This window comes from Lissotriton vulgaris, chromosome 1_1 (assembly GCF_964263255.1).
Source record: "Lissotriton vulgaris chromosome 1_1, aLisVul1.2, whole genome shotgun sequence".
In the NCBI taxonomy this organism is placed as follows: domain Eukaryota; kingdom Metazoa; phylum Chordata; class Amphibia; order Caudata; family Salamandridae; genus Lissotriton; species Lissotriton vulgaris.
The window spans coordinates 1,753,718,020-1,753,738,109 of record NC_141685.1 but is presented as its reverse complement, the minus strand read 5'-3'; the positions used below and the strand labels follow the sequence as shown (position 1 = coordinate 1,753,738,109).

General features: G+C 44.5%; 1 protein-coding gene across 1 annotated transcript in view; it reads left to right on the top strand.

The window, feature by feature from the left end:
- XPOT (exportin for tRNA) overlaps positions 1-12,876 on the top strand; it is a 566,463-nt gene extending 553,587 nt beyond the window's left edge. The window contains exon 25 of the mRNA XM_086919056.1: positions 12,227-12,876. Coding sequence (XP_086775182.1) covers positions 12,227-12,253 — 27 coding nt within the window. The 3' untranslated portion in view covers positions 12,254-12,876. The remainder of the gene's footprint in view (positions 1-12,226) is intronic.
- Positions 12,877-20,090: the final 7,214 nt, after the last annotated feature.

Here is a 20,090-nt window from a genome sequence, read left to right as displayed (position 1 = left end):
AAAAGTTTTCAAGAACAGAAGAAAATAAGATCACAGTTAATCAAGAGCAGTGATGAAGGTCTGTTCCTAAAGCAAAATGGATCATTAAAAGATGTGAGTGAAAGAGGAAGTTAACTTCCAGATTTTGCCCTTTAGGAAAGAAAAGGCTTGGATGGAAACCATGTGGCGTATATATTGTGTTTTGTAACCAGGTTAGCCACAAGTTGTGCGCCAGCTATTCTCCAACTGTACAATTCATTCATATTATCCAGGGTTATTCCTAGTTCTTGGAAGGAAGCTTTTGTGCTTCCTATCCTGATTTAACCCATGGCAGATCCACGAGAACTCTGCAATTACCACCCGATCTCCCTCCTACCTTTACTGGCTAAGGTGTTGGAGAGTATGATTAATAAGCAACTGAGTTAATACCTGGAGTAAAACGAAATTTTAGATCCCTCACAATCAGGATTCCGACAGGGTTTTAGCACAGAAACCCCCATTTTAGCAGTCACTGACTCGCTTAGATTAGAAACAGATATAGGTGGATCGGCAATACTGTTACTACTAGATCTCGCCGCAGCATTTAACACCATCTCACATTAAATGCTAGCAGAGAGAATGGCCTTTTGTGGTATCCAGGGAACAGCCCTAAAATGGTTACGAAACTTTATGTCCAGTAGAACACAAACAGTCATGCTTGGTTCTCATCTTTCAAACCCAAATAGCTTAGACAGAGGTGTCCCTCAGGGCTCCTGCCTAAGCCCAACCTTATTAACATTTATATGTCTCCTCTGGCAGGGATTGCAGAACAGGGCTTCAAGATCATCTCTTATGCAGATGATACTCTGCTTATGTTCCCGATCGGCACTGATACAGTAGCTGAGAAAGCACAGTTTGCCAAAGGAATGCTTGTAATCTCCAACTAGATGACGCAGAATTGTCTCCAGCTGAATCCTGGCAAGACCGAGATCATTCTAATGGGCAAAGCCACAGCTACCTGGTCGGATGACTGGTGGCCCTCCCAATTGGGAGCCGCCCCTGGCCTGACCCAATGTGTTAAAAACCTAGGGCTAAAACTAGATCAGCCTTTATCTATGAAAGACCACATTGCCGCAACGACCAACTCATGCTACTATAGCCTGAGTCTGCTGCGCAAAATCCTCCCCTTTATGCCAACAACACATTGAAAAACCTTGGTCCAGCCTAAGGTCATCAGCCGACTGGATTATGGCAATGCTTTGTTGGCAGGGGTTAGAGAGACCCTGCTGAACAAACTGCAGGTGATTCAAAACACTGCAGCTAGAATGGTATTGTATCACCCAGCGGGGACCGCAACGGTTCCTTTATTGCGCAAACTCCCCTGGCTACCAGTGAGGAAAAAGGTCATACTTTAAGATCTGTTGTCTCACTTATACAGCACTTAAAGGAAGAGGCCCCAAATACCTCCAAAAGTGACTCACCAAATATGTACCTCACAGAAACCTTAGGTCGGTGGTGCAAGATCTCCTACAAATACCACGCATAAGGCTGTGTCGCTCTGGAGGACAATCCTTCTCATACCTAGCTCCAAGGTACTGGAACGAGTTACCAGATTTTCTTTGCAAAATGGACATCTACAGCACATTTAGGACACAGCTCAAAGCCTTTCTATTCTAATTTCATTTGCTCTCCTTTCAGTTGCAGGAATATTGCTAGTCAGCGCCAAGATGCCCCCGGGCGAGTCGAGCGCTATACAAAAATAAATAACATAACATAACAAGGTCTACAGGCTCCTGCTGGGAAGAATGATGGCTTATCCATCCAAAGACTTGGCAGCCTTTTATGTGGCTACTGTTCTTTAAGAGTCTTGCAAAGTGTTGACAGAACATTGCTGCCTTGATAAAGACACTAGCACGTGGACATAAATGGGACAAGCTGTATCACAAACACCCTTATTTTGAAGCCTCATAGTAATACTTGCTGTGTTAGCCACTATCCTGCACTCTATTAAAATTATTCAAAGCAGAAAAAGAAATACTTATGTTTGAGGACGTGTGGCTGTAGGTACACATGCTTAGTATAAGTCTGCCAACTAATGTTGGGCTCAGAAGTGTGAAAAATGTTTTTCGAGTTACGAGGTGTAGTGACTCCTCCACTTGTTTGCAATACACCGTAGGGTTCAATCGTGTACTCCTTAGCTCCATCTCGACATCGTAGAAAGACTAGCATTTAGGCCTCAAACATCTGTATTGTTATCGATCATCGTTATATATAGTTTACATCGGTCGCCTATCGATGCGTTCCAGCTCGGAGGGTCTTCACCCTTCGGGGCAGATCCTTCTTTTTCAAGTTCCATTCACGTCATGCCCACCTTGAGATGGAATGAAGACTTTTTCGGTTTTGCCCACGCTGGCACGCCAACTTTCCACTCACCGACCAACACCTAATATGTAGCTTGTGCCTGTCACTAATGGGCAGGAATCCATCTGTAAGGTGTGTAAGTGCTTCCAATCGAAAAAGACGCTGCACCGTCGGCACGTATGATGACTCGAAATGTCCAGTGGTACAGATAACGACACTCTTGATATTTTTGGGTCCGAAGAATACCAACACGAGGTCCATGGCGAGAGTTTGGGGTCCAAACTCAAAATCGAGGATATTCCACGGGGTCGGACCGGGAGTACTGTGCCCCATCCATCCCTTTCACAGTCTCAACAAGGTATCCCAAAGGGTCAGCTGTCTGGTTTAGACCAACCAAAGCCTTTGCACAGGCCACTACTTCCTTCTGGCTATAGTCGACACAGCACATCTGTACCGGAAACGCCTAGCCTGAGCTTGGCACCCAATCAACAGCATAAGGCCTATGCCCACCAATCATCACCATCCAGTTGAGACTCCGCCCGAAAGCCCCTGCACCGAAACCTTGGGGTACTTGGCACTGAAATCAAGCACCTCTACACCAAGACCATCTGCATTGAAAACTGCTCGGAACCCAAGTTACGTACTTTAGCCAAACAAAAGACTAGCTCCGAAACTGTGGATTTGGTACGGATAAGGTTACAAGAACCTCCAGATGTCTGACAAAAACACCTGCTGATTCACCCTGACACTGGTAGAATCATGGCTGTGCCTCCACAAAGCGAAGAAAAACCAGTAAAGAGACAGTTGACTTTTGAGGACGCATTGAACAGCCCATACCCACCAAAACAGAGAAAAAGGGTGGATAAACCACCAGTCCACCATCCATTAGCCCATCACCACCGCCACTAGGGACCCAAAGGCCACACTCGCCTCCACATTCACCTCCTTCAGACTTTCATTTCTCCCCAGAGGGTTCCATTCATTCCTTTCAGGAACATGGAGACCATGTATATGATAGGGACCAATATTCTATTCCCAATCAAGACTATATGTGGGACACATATGACACAAACCCGCCTGCGACATGGAGCCGGGTCTGTATCCAGCCTAATGTTCCCCTCTAGATGATGCTATAACATACCAAGACATCATAGGTAGAGCAGTTAGTTTCCATAAGGTTCAGTTCAAACAGTATAACTAGAGGAGGATGTTCTATTTGAAACAATTTCATCTTATCAGCGTTCGGCACAATACCTGCCTCTGCTTAAAATTATGCTAGACACAATAAAAATATTTTTAAAGACCCCTGAAAAGCAATGGTCATCACACCACAAGTGGATAAAAAATATAAGCCCTCCCCAACAGATACAACATATAAAAAGGTAAACTACCACCAGATTTTCTAGTGGTTGCTACAGCAAGAAAGAAGGTGACTCTTAAACATCTGGCGGGGCACCCCCACCAGAGGCAAGAAAAATAGATTTGGCGGGGAATAGAGTGGCTGCACAATGACCCAACCATTGAAGGATAGCCAAATCCTTTGGTCTCGCTTCCCGTTATGACAGTGCACACTGGGATGAAATAGAGGGGTTCTTCCAACATCTCCTTGAACAATGTTAAAAAGGGCACTTGAAATCTCTTCAAAAGGTAAACTAATAGCTATCCTCCATTAGCTGTGCACTGGATGCAGCTGATACAGCTGCGAGTGGTGTTAACACCTGTGTCCTAATAAGAAGACATGCCTGGCTGACGGTTTCAGGCTATAGACCAGAAGTGCAACAAAATATTCTGACACTTCCCTTTGATGAAGAAAATCTCTTTGGCCCTCAAGTAGGCACCTTAATTGTGAAAATTAATAAAGACAAAAATGACTAACGCCATGGGGGCTTTACAAACATCTACCGAAAGAGGTAATTTTCATCGATCCCCCTATCGTGGAGCAGCAAAAAGTACATCTGCACACTCCTCTAATACATATCCGCTTCCCCTTTCGTAAAATACATCCCCCAGGGGGCTATATTAGAGGATCCTACAGAGGAAACCATTCCTGAGGTATAGGTGGTTTCAATAAACCAGTAACTACCACCACAAAACTATGACTTACCTGCCATTCCCTCCGATCATATTACACCTGTCAGGGGAAGACTACAACAATTATTTCCCACATGGCGGACTATCAGCTCCGTCAAGTGGGTATTAGATATTATCCAACATAGATATTGCCTGGAGCTCACTTCAACACCTCCAGACATTCCACCCCGGATGTAGAGACTGTCAGCAGATCATCAACAGCTGCTCAAAGAGGAAATAAAAGCTCTTCAAATCGGCACACTAGAACCTGTACCACTCCACCAACAGGGCTCAGGCATTTACTCAATTTACTTTCTCATTCCTTAGAATGGTCCCTCAAGCGAATCTTAGATCTCTGACCCCTAAACAGGTACATTCTCTCAGAGCACTTCCATGTGGTCACTCTACGAGATGTTATTCCACTACTACAACAAAGCGACTGCATTGGACCTAAAGGACACCAGCTTTCAAATCCCAATTCACCCAGCACATCTTTAATTAAAAGTACTTCAATTGGGGGTCACTACAGCACCCGGGGTGTTAACCAAATGTCTAGCGGTGGTAGCAGCTTATCTACGCACGCAAAACATACACGTTTTTCCATACATGGATGATTGGCTCATCAAAAGTCCAAACTTTTCAAACCTGTTTTCAACACACTTCAATTACTATAAACATTCATTGTTTAGGTTTACAGTCAATGCAGCCAAGTCCCATCTCCAACCTCTTCAAATAAAAAATTATTTCTGAGCCATCCTCAATTTTCAAACGGGGATGGCTTACCCAAATTTAGCAGAGGTTCAGTCCCTTCAAAAGCGTATCCCATAGTTTCAGCCTCATCAGCAGATACCAGTATTTATTTATTTATTCCATTTATAAAGTGCATGGTTACACCAACGGTGTATCCCCGCGCTGAGACTCTGAGCAAGGTTCTGAGGTGAGAAAAAGACGTCGGCTGCTACACAGTTGGTCTATGTATGATGAGTTTTCCTATTCGTCCTTTTTTTTCAAACAGCCAAGTCTTTAGTGTTTGCGGAATCTGATTTCACATGTCTCTGTTCTCAGAGTTATTGGACGGATGTTCCAGGTCTTGGCTGCTAGGTATCTAAATGAACGACCCCCCCATCCTGGCTCTGTGAATTCTTGGTACAGTGACCATAGATTTGTCCCTGGATCTTAAATTCCGTGCAGGGGTGTGATGGGTTAGTAGCGGTTGCAAGTATTTTGGGCTGTTTGATGTCAAAATGCGGTGGCAATAACACATTGCCTTGAAGAGCACTCTTTTTTTCTATTGGTAGCCAGTGTAGTCCTACCAGTGCTTTCTTCATACTGGCTTTTTTTGGTAGTCTAAGCACCAGTCGGCTGCCGCGTTTTGAACTCTCTGTAAATTTGCTAGTCCTTTCTTTGTGGCCCCAAGGTATAGTACATTGCCGTAGTCCATTTGGGAGGTGATTACGGCATGTACTATCGTTTTTCTAGCTACGGCTGGGAGGAGATCAATGATCTTCTTCAGAGTTTTTATGGCTCCATAGCATTTGCCGGCCACTTTCCTGATCTGGTTGTCAAATATCATCTTGCCATCAAACTAGATCCCTAGGATTTTAACCTCTGCCTTGGGGGTGGGAACCATGCCTAGAGATTCAGGCCACCATGCAGAGGATCAGATGGTGGGTGCTTTACCCACAATCATTACTTCGTTTTACTTCCGTTTAATCGAAGGCAGTGGTTGGACATCCATTCTGCCACCTGCGCTAGACATTCGGAGAAGCGGATTGCAGCCTGCTCTTTATTTTGGGACAGCAGTACAATCAACTGCGTGTTGTCCGCATAGAATAGTATTGAAACATTATATTGCTCTACTTGTCCTGCCAGCGGAGCCACATAAAGATTAAAAGGAGTTGGGCTCAGAATTGAGCCCTGTGGTACTCCCTGTGCTAGTGGTAAGCTCTTCGATAAGTGTGTTAGTTGTGACACTTGAAAACTCCTTCCGGAAAGGAACGATGCTATCCATTCCAGTGCCCTACATTTGGTGCCACAGGCTTCAAGTTTTTGTAGAAGTAGTTTATGGGATACGGTATCAAACGCCGCACTGAGATCCAACAAGATCAGTGCGGCCGTTTGTCCCATATCTGCCTGTATCCTCAATTCTTCCGTATCTAGTAGAAGGGCTGATTCTGTTGAGTGGGCCTTTCTAAAACCTGACTGAGAGGGATGTAACCGGTTATTAGAGTTGATGTGTGCTGTTAGTTGTTTATTAACAATTATTTCAGCGATTTTAGCTACGAAAGGAATTTGTGAGATTGGAAGTAGGTTCTCTAGTACAGTGCTAGCAATAGATGGTTTCTTTTTCAGTGGTTTAAAAACAGTAATGCGCGGATTAGGCACCATGGCATCATGTATAGACATATGCCAAACTCAATATGTCCCCGTTGCAGCAATACTTAGCACATCAGTGGTCTCAAGCAAACAATCAGATGGAGGATCTAGCGTTGATCAGTCGTCAAGCTTGCCTCTCTCTCTGCAGTGGTGAAATTCCAGCAATCTTCTACAAGGACGACCTTTCCTACACCCAGTGGCGCAGAGGACCATACGGATACATTACTCAAAGGTGGGGAAGCACATTCACAGGAGTTAACTGTTCAGGGCCACCGGATAACCAGTCAGACTCATCTCCATATCAATCACCTAGGGCTGCTAGCTGTTCATCTAGTGCTGAAAGCATTCCTTCCACACCTGATTATTACCATATATTAACTGCAAAAAAGGGGGGTCACCAGGTCACCTCAACTATCTCACTTAGCACAGACCATCTGAGGTATGCTCTCCGATACAAAATTCACATATTAGCTGAGTGCGTACAGGGTGTGGACAACAACTTTTCAGATCTCCTCCGCAGATGACAAGTTCACGAGTGGGAGCTCAACCCACAAGTCCTCCACCCATTCTTCTACAATGGGGTCACCCAGACTTAGACCTAGAACTTTGCTCCAGGTTCCAACACCCACAGTCCACAGGCAATGCACTATGGATGAATTGGTCAGAGATATTTGATTACAATTTCCCACCTTTCCCTCTGCTTCCATTTGTGATTCGCAAACTGGGACAGACATCTCTGACCCTCATCCTAGTGTCTTCCACATGGGCCAGACAACCATAGTTCACCCCACTACTAGAGCTGTCAGTAGTCCCACACCAAGTACTTCCCAACTGGTAGTACATACTCACCCAAACCCAAGGAGCGATAAAACACCCACACCCCAGATCTCTTAATCTAGCAATCTGGCTCATGAGGTCTTAGAGTTCGGATACTTGAATCTACCTCAGGCGTGTATCAATATTCTTAAAGAAGCAAGAAGACCCACTACTAGAGCATGCTAGGCACCAAAGTGGAAACAATTTGTTCACTATTGCCATCCAAAAGATATTAACCCATTAACAGCAAAGCCTCAAGATATTGTATGTTGCCTTCTACATTTACAAATCTTTGGGTTAGCCTTCACTTCCATAAGACTACACCTAGCAGCAGTAGCTGCATATCTACAAAACTGTATCAAACTTATATTATAAATTCCTGTTATTAAAGCTTTTCTAAAGGGTCTCAAAAGATTTATCCCACCTAGAGTTCCTCCAGCGTGGAATCTCAATGTTGTGTTAACTAAGTGAATGCGTCCCCCATTTGAACCTTTACACTAATGCCCTCTACAGTTCATATCTTGGAAACTTACTTTTCTCATTGCAATCACTTCACACAGACATGTCAGTGAGCTTCAGGCATTAACTCTAGAATAACCATTCTTCCAGCTTTATAAAGACAAAGTGGTACTGCGTACCAACCCTAAATTTCTACCAAAGGTGCTTTAACAGTTCCACTTACATCAATTTATTGAATTGCCAATATTCGTTCCGAAGCCTGATTCAGTGGTGGATAGAGCTTTATACACACTGGATGTAAAAATAGCTGTCATGTATGACAGATGTGATAGAGACTACTAGCTGCAGTTTCCTTAGCGTAGAATTATCCCCAGGCGCGAGACTGGATCCGGAAACTTTTTTGCCCAGCATCCCTGCGCGCTGGGGGCATGGCTTCATAAGTCCCACCCCAGAGCGCCTACGTCAGTTTTTTCCTTTTCCGTGTGCAACGCGGATCCGGTCCTTGCTCTGGGCCTGTTTAGGCCCTTTTTTTTTCATTGTTCTTTCGTGTATTGTGGGAACAGTGCGCGGATGCCTTCGGGCTTCAAAAGGTGTTAGTCTTGTGGGCACTTGATGTCGGCGACGGACCCTCACCTCTTTTGCATGTGGTGCTTGGGGGAGGATCATATTTACAACAAGGGGTGGTGAGGGACAGAGTCTCTGAATTAAGCAGAAAGCTCTCACCCAGTCAAGAGATCAGGGCTAGATCCAACACCGTTTTTTAGCTCACTGCACCATCCCAGTTTCAGAACCTGGCTGTATGCAAATTAGTCTGTTCCTGTCCCAGTGCATGATGGGAACAGGGCAAACCAAACTACAAAAGCCAATTCTTACACTGGGAAGGAAACACGCTCCCGGGGACCGGTTTCTGGCATTACAGCCGTCTTCGGCCCGGTTTGCTTGAATCCTGATGGTGCAATGAGCAAGGGACTCATGTCTGAGTATACCCTTCCACGCTTAGGGTGGACAAAAATATTTACAACAAGGGGTGGTGAGGGACAGAGTCTCTGAATTAAGCAGAAAGCTCTCACCCAGTCAAGAGATCAGGGCTAGATCCAACACCGTTTTTTAGCTCACTGCACCATCCCAGTTTCAGAACCTGGCTGTATGCAAATTAGTCTGTTCCTGTCCCAGTGCATGATGGGAACAGGGCAAACCAAACTACAAAAGCCAATTCTTACACTGGGAAAGAAACAAGCTCCCGGGGACCGGTTTCTGGCATTACAGCCGTCTTCGGCCCGGTTTGCTTGAATCCTGATGGTGCAATGAGCAAGGGACTCATGTCTGAGTATACCCTTCCACGCTTAGGGTGGACAAAAATATTTACAACAAGGGGTGGTGAGGGACAGAGTCTCTGAATTAAGCAGAAAGCTCTCACCCAGTCAAGAGATCAGGGCTAGATCCAACACCGTTTTTTAGCTCACTGCACCATCCCAGTTTCAGAACCTGGCTGTATGCAAATTAGTCTGTTCCTGTCCCAGTGCATGATGGGAACAGGGCAAACCAAACTACAAAAGCCAATTCTTACACTGGGAAGGAAACAAGCTCCCGGGGACCGGTTTCTGGCATTACAGCCGTCTTCGGCCCGGTTTGCTTGTGACCTGGCGTGTATTTCCCTTCACCCGTCTGCCGGTGGCCCCCTTTTGCGGACCGCCTTCCCTTCTCTGCCGTCGCTGTTGGCTCCACCTTCCCAGGAGGCTCGCTGGCTGGACTTCTGGGGCAGCAATATGTTTGCCTCGGCCAGTGTGCCTCTTCGGGCCCTTAACACCTTCTGTGTGCTGTCTAGGGCCACGTCTTGCTTGTGGGACTTGGCGGAGTCCCTTGGATCTGCAGCTTCGCAGGAGGGTGCTGGGGTTGACTTGTGACACCATCCACTAGATGGCCGGGAGCTGGCGGCGTTTATTCTCCGCTCCGCTCTAGATATCTCGGAGATGCTGGGTCGTGCTATGGCCTCTTCAGTTGCCCTTCACCCCCATGCTTGGCTTCAGGAGAGTGTGTTCCCGGAGAATGTGCGGGAGCAACTGGTGGATCTTCCTTTTGATGGCACCCTCCTGTTCCACACACCGGCGGACTCGGCCATTCGGAGGTTCTTGGCGGGGCTTCCTCCTCCTCCTCCTCCCCCTTAGTGACCTGTGGGTTGGTCTGTATTTTGTGAGCTGTTCTTTGGTTGGGGCTAGTTGCTCCCGTTGTGTGCTCTGTGTGCTTTCTGTGCCTGAGAGTCCTCCTTGCTGGGACTGTGGCTTTGTTGGCTGCTGGCCGGCCCTTCTTCTGTGTGTGGTTTGTTGTCATCTGTTCATACCAGGTTGGCACTGAGATTAGGCCTCCTGTTCTTCTCTGGCTGCTTGATAAGCTTTTGGCGGGGATTTTTTTGCCCGTTGCTCTTTCAGTTGTCCTCTGCTGTGGAAGTTTCTTCCTAATAGGGTTCCCACGTTGGGACTAACATACCCTATGTGGGGTACTGGTAGCTGTTATATAGCTTGCCATGTGCTGCGGAGTAGTGTTCGCCTTTGGGCCTCTGCCCTCCATGGTGTTTATGTACTTGCAGGTGCAATTCCTTGTGCTGAATGTGATTGCCTGGGCGGCACCCTGAGGTGTCCTTCTCTGGTGTTGCTGCGCTGTTCGTCAGGTCTGGCCTGCTATTTGCGGCCTGGCTTTGTGTCTCTGGTCTGCTCCTTTTGGGTCATGTGTGCATAGCCCTTTTTGTGGTGTGTCCGGGCCTTCTTCACCCTTATGGTCGCTGGCCTGGGGGTTGAGAAGGTTCTTGTGTCCCTTCTCTTTTTGGAACGAAGCCTTCCGGGCTTCCTGGGTAACCCGGGCTGTTCTTTCTTCTTCCTTCCTTGCCATGGCTGGCAGTTCTGTAGCCATGTAAGGACGTGGAGTGCTTCGACCTCCCTTTGCCTTGCCTTGTTTCCTCTGTGGCTGTTCTGGGCTGTACTCTGTTCTTTTTCTTCCCTGCCTTTGGCTGCTGCAGTGTTGACACTGCTTCTTATGGTGTAGTTCGTCACCATTCTTTTCCCACTTTTTCTGCTCTTTTGCACACTGTTCCTATAATCCCACAGTTTTTGTCTGATGGCTCCGAAGAAAACTGATGTAGGCGGCGGGGTGGGACTTATGTGACCTCACTGACATCACATACACGGACGACGCCTGGGCGGAGCTGCGTGATGCCGTCCCCCCGGCGCGCAGGGATGCTGGGCAAAAAAGTTGTGCTGCTGGCATGCTGTGCAATCTGGCCTCCATCCGGAAACTTTCCGGAAAGAGGCTGCCGGATAGAGTACATGCATAGTGCTGACACACCCCCTAATTCAATTCACAGATTTTTACCACTTCTAGGAGATTCCTGATATCATGAACTGAAAAATTAAAACGGCGAATGCTAACATCTGAGAAAAAAATGTTGGGGGGATGCATTAAAGCCGGTGTTACCAAAGGTAACATTTCCTCTTTAGGCCCCGAATTATAATGTATAAGGTATGCCCTCTTTGTTCTCTAAACATCTGTTAGACTCTGTGAGACTGATCTGTCCTGCCACATGCTGGAGGGGCAGCAGAATTGAAACATTTTGCCCTGTCCTCCACCTTTTGAAAAGGATGTGGTTGGTATGTGAGTTGCGGCTTGTTTTCTTCATTACCTATTAATGTTTATTAATATATTGATCCTGCAGTTCACTATACTAACCGCTCCTCGAGAAAGTGTCCTCTGCTGGATATTGAATAATCCCCCTAGCATTGCCAATTGGATGGTGGCTATATCACAGTAACACCAAAGATGCCTTCCGTGAAATGTTTGCAAGACGTGATGCACACCTAAAGATATATGGCCAGGGTTACACCCCTCTATGGGCGGTCTGCACGTTATACTGATGCCTGATGAAAGGAACATCCCTTATTCTATTCCTGCATGCAGGATCGTGGCAGACTCCCCCATCGCTAGTCTGTCTACTTAGATTTTCTCCGGTATCATTGGCTGTAATTTACTGCTTCTTGTCTATTCAGCCAATTTCTGAGATTTAGTTTGTGATGCATGATATGTATTGGGTAATTGCTAAGATTACATTCATTAAGTTCTGAGTTGTTGATTTCTTTTTTTTTTATTGTCGTGTAAAAAGAAGAACATTTCTTTCAGCCATTTTTTTCTTTTTTCACAGGTTTTCTTTCAGAGAGCCAAAACTTGAAGAACTCACCGGAAAGTATGGGCTACTGTCCTTGTCATTGGACTCCAGTTATTAATTTATGTAGAGTTCTAAACTCTGTGCCATACAATCTGGTGGTCCCAAAATATATTGCTTTGCAATAAACAGTAGTAAATATTTTCATTTGTTTTATGGCCTAGAAGAAGAACATATGTCTTCTATATTGCTTTAATAGGGGATTTGACAGTGTTCAAGATTGTCTGTATTCCTTGCAATCCTGCGCTATTTTTCTTTATTGTGTAAGTAAGTCGTGCGGCAGTTTCGAATGCAAAAAAAAGTCGCTTGTATAATTAATTTGATTTTATTTTCAGAATGAAAAACCTTTCAAATTCAAGACTGAAATTGTTCCTTTCTATGTAAATAAAATTGATATTTAGTAAAAAACGTAACTGTAAATGAAAGATGAATTTCATGTATTGCTCATTTATGGCTGCAAATAAACATTCAAATGAATTTTTGTAGATAGTCAAGTAAAACATTTGTTACAGCAATCTTAAGCGATATGTGTGCCTCATGCAATACACAAATCGGTTAATTATACATAGGAAATGGTTTTGAATACTTTTTATGTGTAAGAAAGAGAAATAAATTTTATGTAGTAAAAACAGTGTTTTGTAGCTTTGTTGTATGTATAAAGCTTGAAAAAAGATGAGAACAAAACACACCAACAAATAACTAAATTCGATTTGAGGATTAAACATCAGAAACATTGGTGCCAAGGGTTATGCACAATTATTTTGCTCAAAATCAAATTTCAAATATTTTGGCCGAAACTTTGCTTAGCAATGAATTTTTGCATTACATGGTTTACTCAAATACATTTGTCACGTGAAAGTAGCAATAACAAATGGACTTTAAAAAAATATTTCCCCACCCCGAAATCAATTTTTGACTCAGAAGTATCTCCATGGTTCAGCACCCCTCCTTGGCTAGTTCGTTTTAACCATTTCCCTTTACCAATACCTTATATGCCATTTCATGGCTTAGAGTCCAATGGTACGAGAAGGAGTGGGTACATGCTCGGCTCCTGTATCACCATGCAGGATATTTGAACAATGCATTTTGTTCAAGAAAGTTCATGCGTAAACTTGCTGCTACTTTCCTTCTTTTTTCCAATTGGACAAACACACTAGGTAACCTCCTTTGCAGCCATCTGCAGCTGCAACATTTACAAACAGTGCATGCACCACGGAATTAAAATGTTGCTTCTTGGTCCCCTTGGCATGATTAAAGGAAAATACACATCTATCCAAGCACACTTTTGTTAGCTGCAAAAACAGAGACAAGTTAGCCTGCTTTCTAAGCAAGCCTTTCACTTGCGCTACATACACGCAGACTGTATTTCAGTGCAAAGGCAATGTTACGTTAGGCCACGCTGCTTGGAACCAGGCTTGTATTGTATGCAATATGAAAATTAATTCAACATAGAGGCCTTGCCACATATCACTCATCTTGTTCAAGGATCGTCATAGTTGATGATCATTTGACCCTTTTAGTGTGCATGTTAGTACCTGAACAGTTCATTTTATCTTCACAAGTTTCGTGTTTGTAATGCTAAGTCTGTGCACTTAGTGCAAGTATATTGGTCTTTGATCACGAACAACAGTGCTCAGTTGTGTTTTCAGTTTACTCCGCCCACTGCTTCAGAACATAATTTCTTCTTGGTGCTATTCTCACTGAATCATTTCAGTGTCAATATTGTGTCTGTGGTGACGCCGACATAAAGCGACTAAGGAATCTCCCATTACCAATATATATTTATTGGGTTAAGCAGACTGAAGTGATCGATATGCATGGTTCCCTTGGATTTATAATGGTGGCCCCACTATATTCTAAGTATTTATCTGCTGTCAGATTTCACACTCTAGTTCATTCTGCAGAGTTGATTGAGACATAAATGGCCACCAATAACATTCTTTCTATGTTTGTAGAGTAGCTGAGACTCCTGCATGTGCTCGACCAATCCCTTTGCTCCAAGTAAATAACTACCTGCCTACCTGATTAAGTTGGAATATCATGATCACATGTTCCTGGTATTGAAACTTTAGGGAGCCCATCTTGTCTTAGGGAGCAAATAGCAACGTTTTTTTAGGTCTCTCCTAGGCACACTTGCGCTATCTCTTCAAGACATGCTGTATTCAGCCCTAAGTGCGCCAGGCATGCCCAGACGTGGGTCCTAGGCTCACTGTGCCACTGGAATCAAGCCATTCTGGCTGAAGAGGTGTGAAACCCCGAAACCGATCCTAGGATGCTTGTTTCTGGTCCAGGGAGGACCTGGCTTGGCAGTTCGGGCTGGACTGTTCCCATGAGGCACAAGGTCAAGGCTGATTTGCATATGGCCAGGTATAAACTGGGGTGGCAAGGTGAGCAAAAGAATGATTGATTTAACCCAGATCTTTTGACTGGGGGTGAATGATTGGATTTGTTCTGCATTCCGTCCATCAACTGTGGGTCTTTTGTTTTCTCGCCCTAAGTGCGCTAGGTATGCCCAGATGTGGGTCCTGGGCTCACTGTGCCTCTGGAATCAAGCTATCCTGGCTGAAGAGGGGTGAAACCCTGAAACCCGTCCTAGGATGCTTGTTTCCAGTCCAGGGTGGACCTGGCTTGGCAGTGCGGGCTGGACTGTTCCCATGAGGCACAGGGTCGAGACTGATTTGCATATGGTCAGGTCTAAACTGGGGTGGCATGGTGAGCAAAAGAATGACGGATTTAACCCAGATCTCAGAAATGGGGGTGAATGTTTTGATTTGTTCTGCATTCCGTCCATCAATTGTGTCTTTTGTATTCAGGATATGGGCATGAAGTTCCACCCATCTTTTTATTTGGCTCCTGTCCATGTCCTTTGTAAATGGTAGCTTTTCATTGGTCAATAGGCTAAGTAGTCCCTCCTTAATACCACCTTGTCTCTTCTTGTAACCTCCCATGAGGACATCCCCTGTTACATGTGTTAATCCCTAGGTTTTAATTACAGCCTCAAGGCACTATTTTCTTAAAAGGCTTCAGGCAGGACACACTTGGTTCTAAGCTAGGCTGGCAGTGATTATTTCACTCACTAGAACATCTCACGTTTATATGAGACCATCTATAAATTTCCCTTCATCAGCTCCACACAGAGTACAATTTAATCCGAAATGAATGTAATAATTATTTTGTCACATTTCAAAGGCTCTAATTGTATATATGGACATAGCTATTTGAATGTAATCGTAGTACTGTCTTGCATGCAATGCATTATGGGTAGGGTGGATTCACCATATCTTCTGCAGAGTGCAGTACTATATGTCACCAAAAGAGGTTCCCTTTTGGCAACATATCTAGGTAAAATAAATTGCCATTTATAATGCCAATAACTCCAACTTTGTAGACATGCAGTGCTGGTGCCTTGCTCACTAGGGACCTCTAGGAGCAGCTTGCGGCACTGCACCGAGACATGCAGTGCTGATGCCTTGCTCACCAGGGACCTCTGGGAGCAGCTTGCGGCACTGCACTGAGACATTCAGTGCCGGTGCCTTGCTCACTAGGGACCGCTAGGAGCAGCTTGCGGCACTGCACTGAGACATGCAGTGCTGGTGCCTTGCTCACCGAGGACATCTAGGAGCAGCTTGCAGTACTGCACCTAGACATGCCCTGCTGGTGCCTTGCTCACTAGGGACTTCTTGGAGCAGATTCCAGTACTGCACTGAGACATACAATGCTGGTTCCTGGCTCACTACGCAAGCATTTGTAATGCACTAGGTATCACATTACTGAAAGTATGAGCTATTGGCGTTGCATTATTATTTGCAATGCCACTACCTCAAACTGTCAGTTATGCGAGACCTATTGCATTGCAAATGCTTGTAATTCCTACTTCATGGCATTTTAGTGGCTAATGCACGAACAAAGAAAAGGCTCCCATTACAATTTCCTCTCTAGTGAAAGCTTCTTCTATAACCTGTGAGAACTGGACTTGCTCATATAGTATAATATCATAGGAACCTGTCAATTGTGTTAAAAAACCTCAATGTGTCCTTCAATTAAAAATTAAATCTGGTTTATTCAAATGGCCATCAGGAGTTTCTATCTAAACACAGTTATTAGTCTCCTCCTTGATCAGGAGCGGTTTGAGCCTCAGGCAGGCTGTTGGGATTTCTGCTGCACTATGTAGACAGCCACCACCCATTCCGTGTTCTTAAGCAAGACTCTTTGGCGCGAAGCATCCTGTGTTCTGGTCACTTCTACTTTTTGTTCTGAAGTATACTTTTAACCGCAGAGTCCTCGCCTTTAGAATATCCCCAGGTGGTAGACTGGACCTGGAAGATTTTACATCATAGCCCCTGTGCACCAGTAGGTGGCGTTGTCAAGCTCTGCATCAACTCTGCTTGCCCTAAAAATGACTAGAGCCACATATAGGTACCACTCAGTTGTGCTGATGTAAGTTCCTTTCTTTCTGTGCCTTTGTACACCAATCCAGACCCAGCTCTTTATTCACGTTTGTCAAGAGTTTTTTCTCAAACTTCTTTACCAGTGTGCAATGGAACAACCTGCAGGGTTTAAGCTTTTTAGGGACTGTTAAAAGCAAATGTCTGACAGATCCCCACAAGATGTGTCTCTGGTGTTTGGAGACAGTTCACAACTCCAAGTCATGCCAGGAGTGTGCCCTGATGCACCAGAAGGTAATCTGGTAATGCAAAGCCAAGCAGGACATCACATCAGTATTGATGGCTGTTCCAGCTCAAAGTCAAGGTCATGATCGATTCCCACCTTGATGCTGTTCCCTGGACAGGTCTTTGTCATGTTCCAAGTGTTTAGGTAAATCAAGGTCAAAATAGAAACACAAGAAGCCCAAGCAGACCTCGTCTCAGCCTCACCACTCTCCATCTTAGAAGATGCTGGTGCTATTCAATGCCGCAAGCCGAATACCAAAGCTGCATAGTCTTCTGTTCACCTCATACCTTCTTAATGCAATTCCACACAATCCCTTTCACTTTATCTCACTCTTGCAGGCTTCTGCTTTCTCCTTTGTCTCTGTTTTTCTATATTTCTTTTTTTCCTGCTGTTTTTCCCTTTGTGTGTTTTTCTCTCTCATACTCTCAGTAAATGTCCGATCAGGAAAAATAAGAGCCAGTCTACCAAGCATTAGTGCCGGTGGGCTTCATCAGCAACCACTGGGACAAATTAAGCACTGTCTACATTCATACTGTCCTACCTCCCCTGTACACTGGCCTTTTTGCTCCTTTCCTCGTTTGCTCAACATTGGTGACCGCTGATCTCTTTTTTAAGTGGGGGGACTAAATGCTTGCCCTAATTCCTACCTCCAGTGTGCCAAGCCCAACTATTTATGACTAGTTCCTTTCTGCCACGTTATCTGCAAACTTTATCCTAAGAATTACATACAATAAGCCAGTGAAACAATTTTCCTACGGATGCTCCCCAAACACATTAGGAGCCCCCATATGTCAAAAATTACATCTAGCAAGCAAGTGCCAGTATTTTTCCACACACGCCCAATACAATCAGTGGCCTCTCTTATACCAAAAAGTACCTCCAACATGCCCACACCTGTCATTTTGTTATGGGCACCCTAACATACCATGAATTATCTTTAGTGTGTTAGGGGTTGTATTTTGGCATGGATAACTCCTCCCCTATATGCCATGGGTGCCCTCCCTCATAAACCAAGAAGTACTGGAGTATGTCAGGGACAGCAGCACGCTCATAAGCATAACATGCACACACACACATTTACTCGCACACTCACACACTTGCATACACTCACTCTCACACAATCTCTACCTCCCACACTCGCAAACTAACTTTTTTTACACACACACTCAAATGCACTCTTTCACGATGTCTCACACATGTACACTCTCATACACCCCCTTTCACATACTCTCTCTGACACACTCTCACACTTACTCCTGCACTCTCATACTCTGACTCTCACATACTCACTCTCACACAATCTCATTTTCTCTCACTGTCACTGACATTCCCATATTTCTGATTCACTTATATTTTGTTAGAAAAGCTTGCACTGCTGCTGTTTCTGTAAACTTAAAACATAGAGTCCAAATGTTATGCAGAACTGCTTCCGGCAATTCTGGCTTTTTAGCCAACAACAATTTAATTTTGTGATTTTCAGCCACTACTTATGTCATAAAAACTACAAATTCCAGCATTATTGTGCCTAAAAACCAGGACTGACTGATGATGGCACACAGGACAATTGATTACTTTGCAACTCTGCAAAATGTTTAAAACATCAAGTTTGTGATTGTCAGCCTTTATATTGGAAGCAATCACAGGTTAGTTAGTGAAGTAGTGAAAGTACAGAGACTGCATTTCATGCACAGCCGATGTCAAAACTCTAGCGCTTGTGGGAAAACATCCACACTCCTCTAAAACAATGAAGCTTGATGAAAACCCTACTGCCTACCAGAATGAGAGCCGCTGCTGGTTGTGGGCCCAATGTTACATACAGCATCAAATGTAACCCCCAATCTCCTGTGGTTCGCTGTGTAGCAGAAGCGGAAGAAACGGAATGAGTCTGAACTGAGAAGATTAACAGGAAGCCTTACTTCTGGGGCCTTTGTTCCCATGCAGAAGCCAGTCTATATTGAATTTTTCTGGAGCCCCAGGTAGTGGCTGGGCTGTGTAATGTTATGGTGCATGCAGGTTGGAGTATGCCCATCTGAAGTGATGATCAGCCCGCTCTGCTTTGATTTCAAATTTTATGGCACGACACGGAGGCCATATTATGCAAATCTCCTTTATTACCACTGCATAATATTAGCCTCCGTATCCTTAATAAAATCCAGATTTTCTGCCCAGCAGGCTGTGAAAAATCTAAATTCTCCTTGATAGTTTATCCACACAAAAGGGAATCACAAACAGACGGATTCTGGGCGAGCTGTGATGATCTTTCTTGCTACTGTCTATATTGTGGTCTGGGGGCGCTGTGTTTGCAGGTTTTTCCATGGTTTTCAAGCACCTGCTGCCCTGTTCCTTTCCTCCAGCAATTTCCAGGCAACAAATAAATGTCAAGATAAGACAACTCCTGTGATGAATGTTCTTCATTGTGTGAGAACAGAATTTGGTCTAGTTTAGGTTTTGACTGACTGAGAACTGCAAGCACACTGCAAAGTATAGATTAGCGCATAGATTAATGTTGCAAAAAGGGTTAATTTGGATAGAAATCGATTCTTAATATTAAAGAGAACCCCCGACTATGGTGTTCCTTTTTAAATTCTGAGTTTGTGCTTCTCTAGACCAAGCACTCTTAAACTATACTTCTTACAGTATGGATGACATGTCACTCCTACATCTTGTAAGCCTCTGACTTATGTAACATGTTCTATAAGCTGATTTACGAACATATGATTGATTGTCTCTGTGTAATGTGTGTGAGATGACACCCTACACTGGTATGAGTTGCGCTATAACTTATTAAATGCATCTGAGAGAATGAGAGTGATTATGGAGATTTGGGCACTGTTAAAATGTGGTGGCGAAGGAATCCGTGATGGAGGGGGTCATTTGGGGGTGCCAGCAAACCTTGCTGCACTTGGTGCCACCAATGCTAAAGCCGGCCCTGATTATATAGTTAAAAGTGCAAGAACTTTGAGCGGAACTAACAGAAAACCGTAACTATATGGTTAGCATAGAGCTCTCACAGATGTTTTGGTACAGCAGGAATCGGGCACTGATGTGAAGCAGTTACAAACATTTTTAGAAAGTTTATGCATTTTCTTGGAGGCACTACTTGGAATTTAGGGAGATTTCTGACACTCCTGGGAGATAACAAACCACCTAGAACCTTCTTTATTCTGTCGGT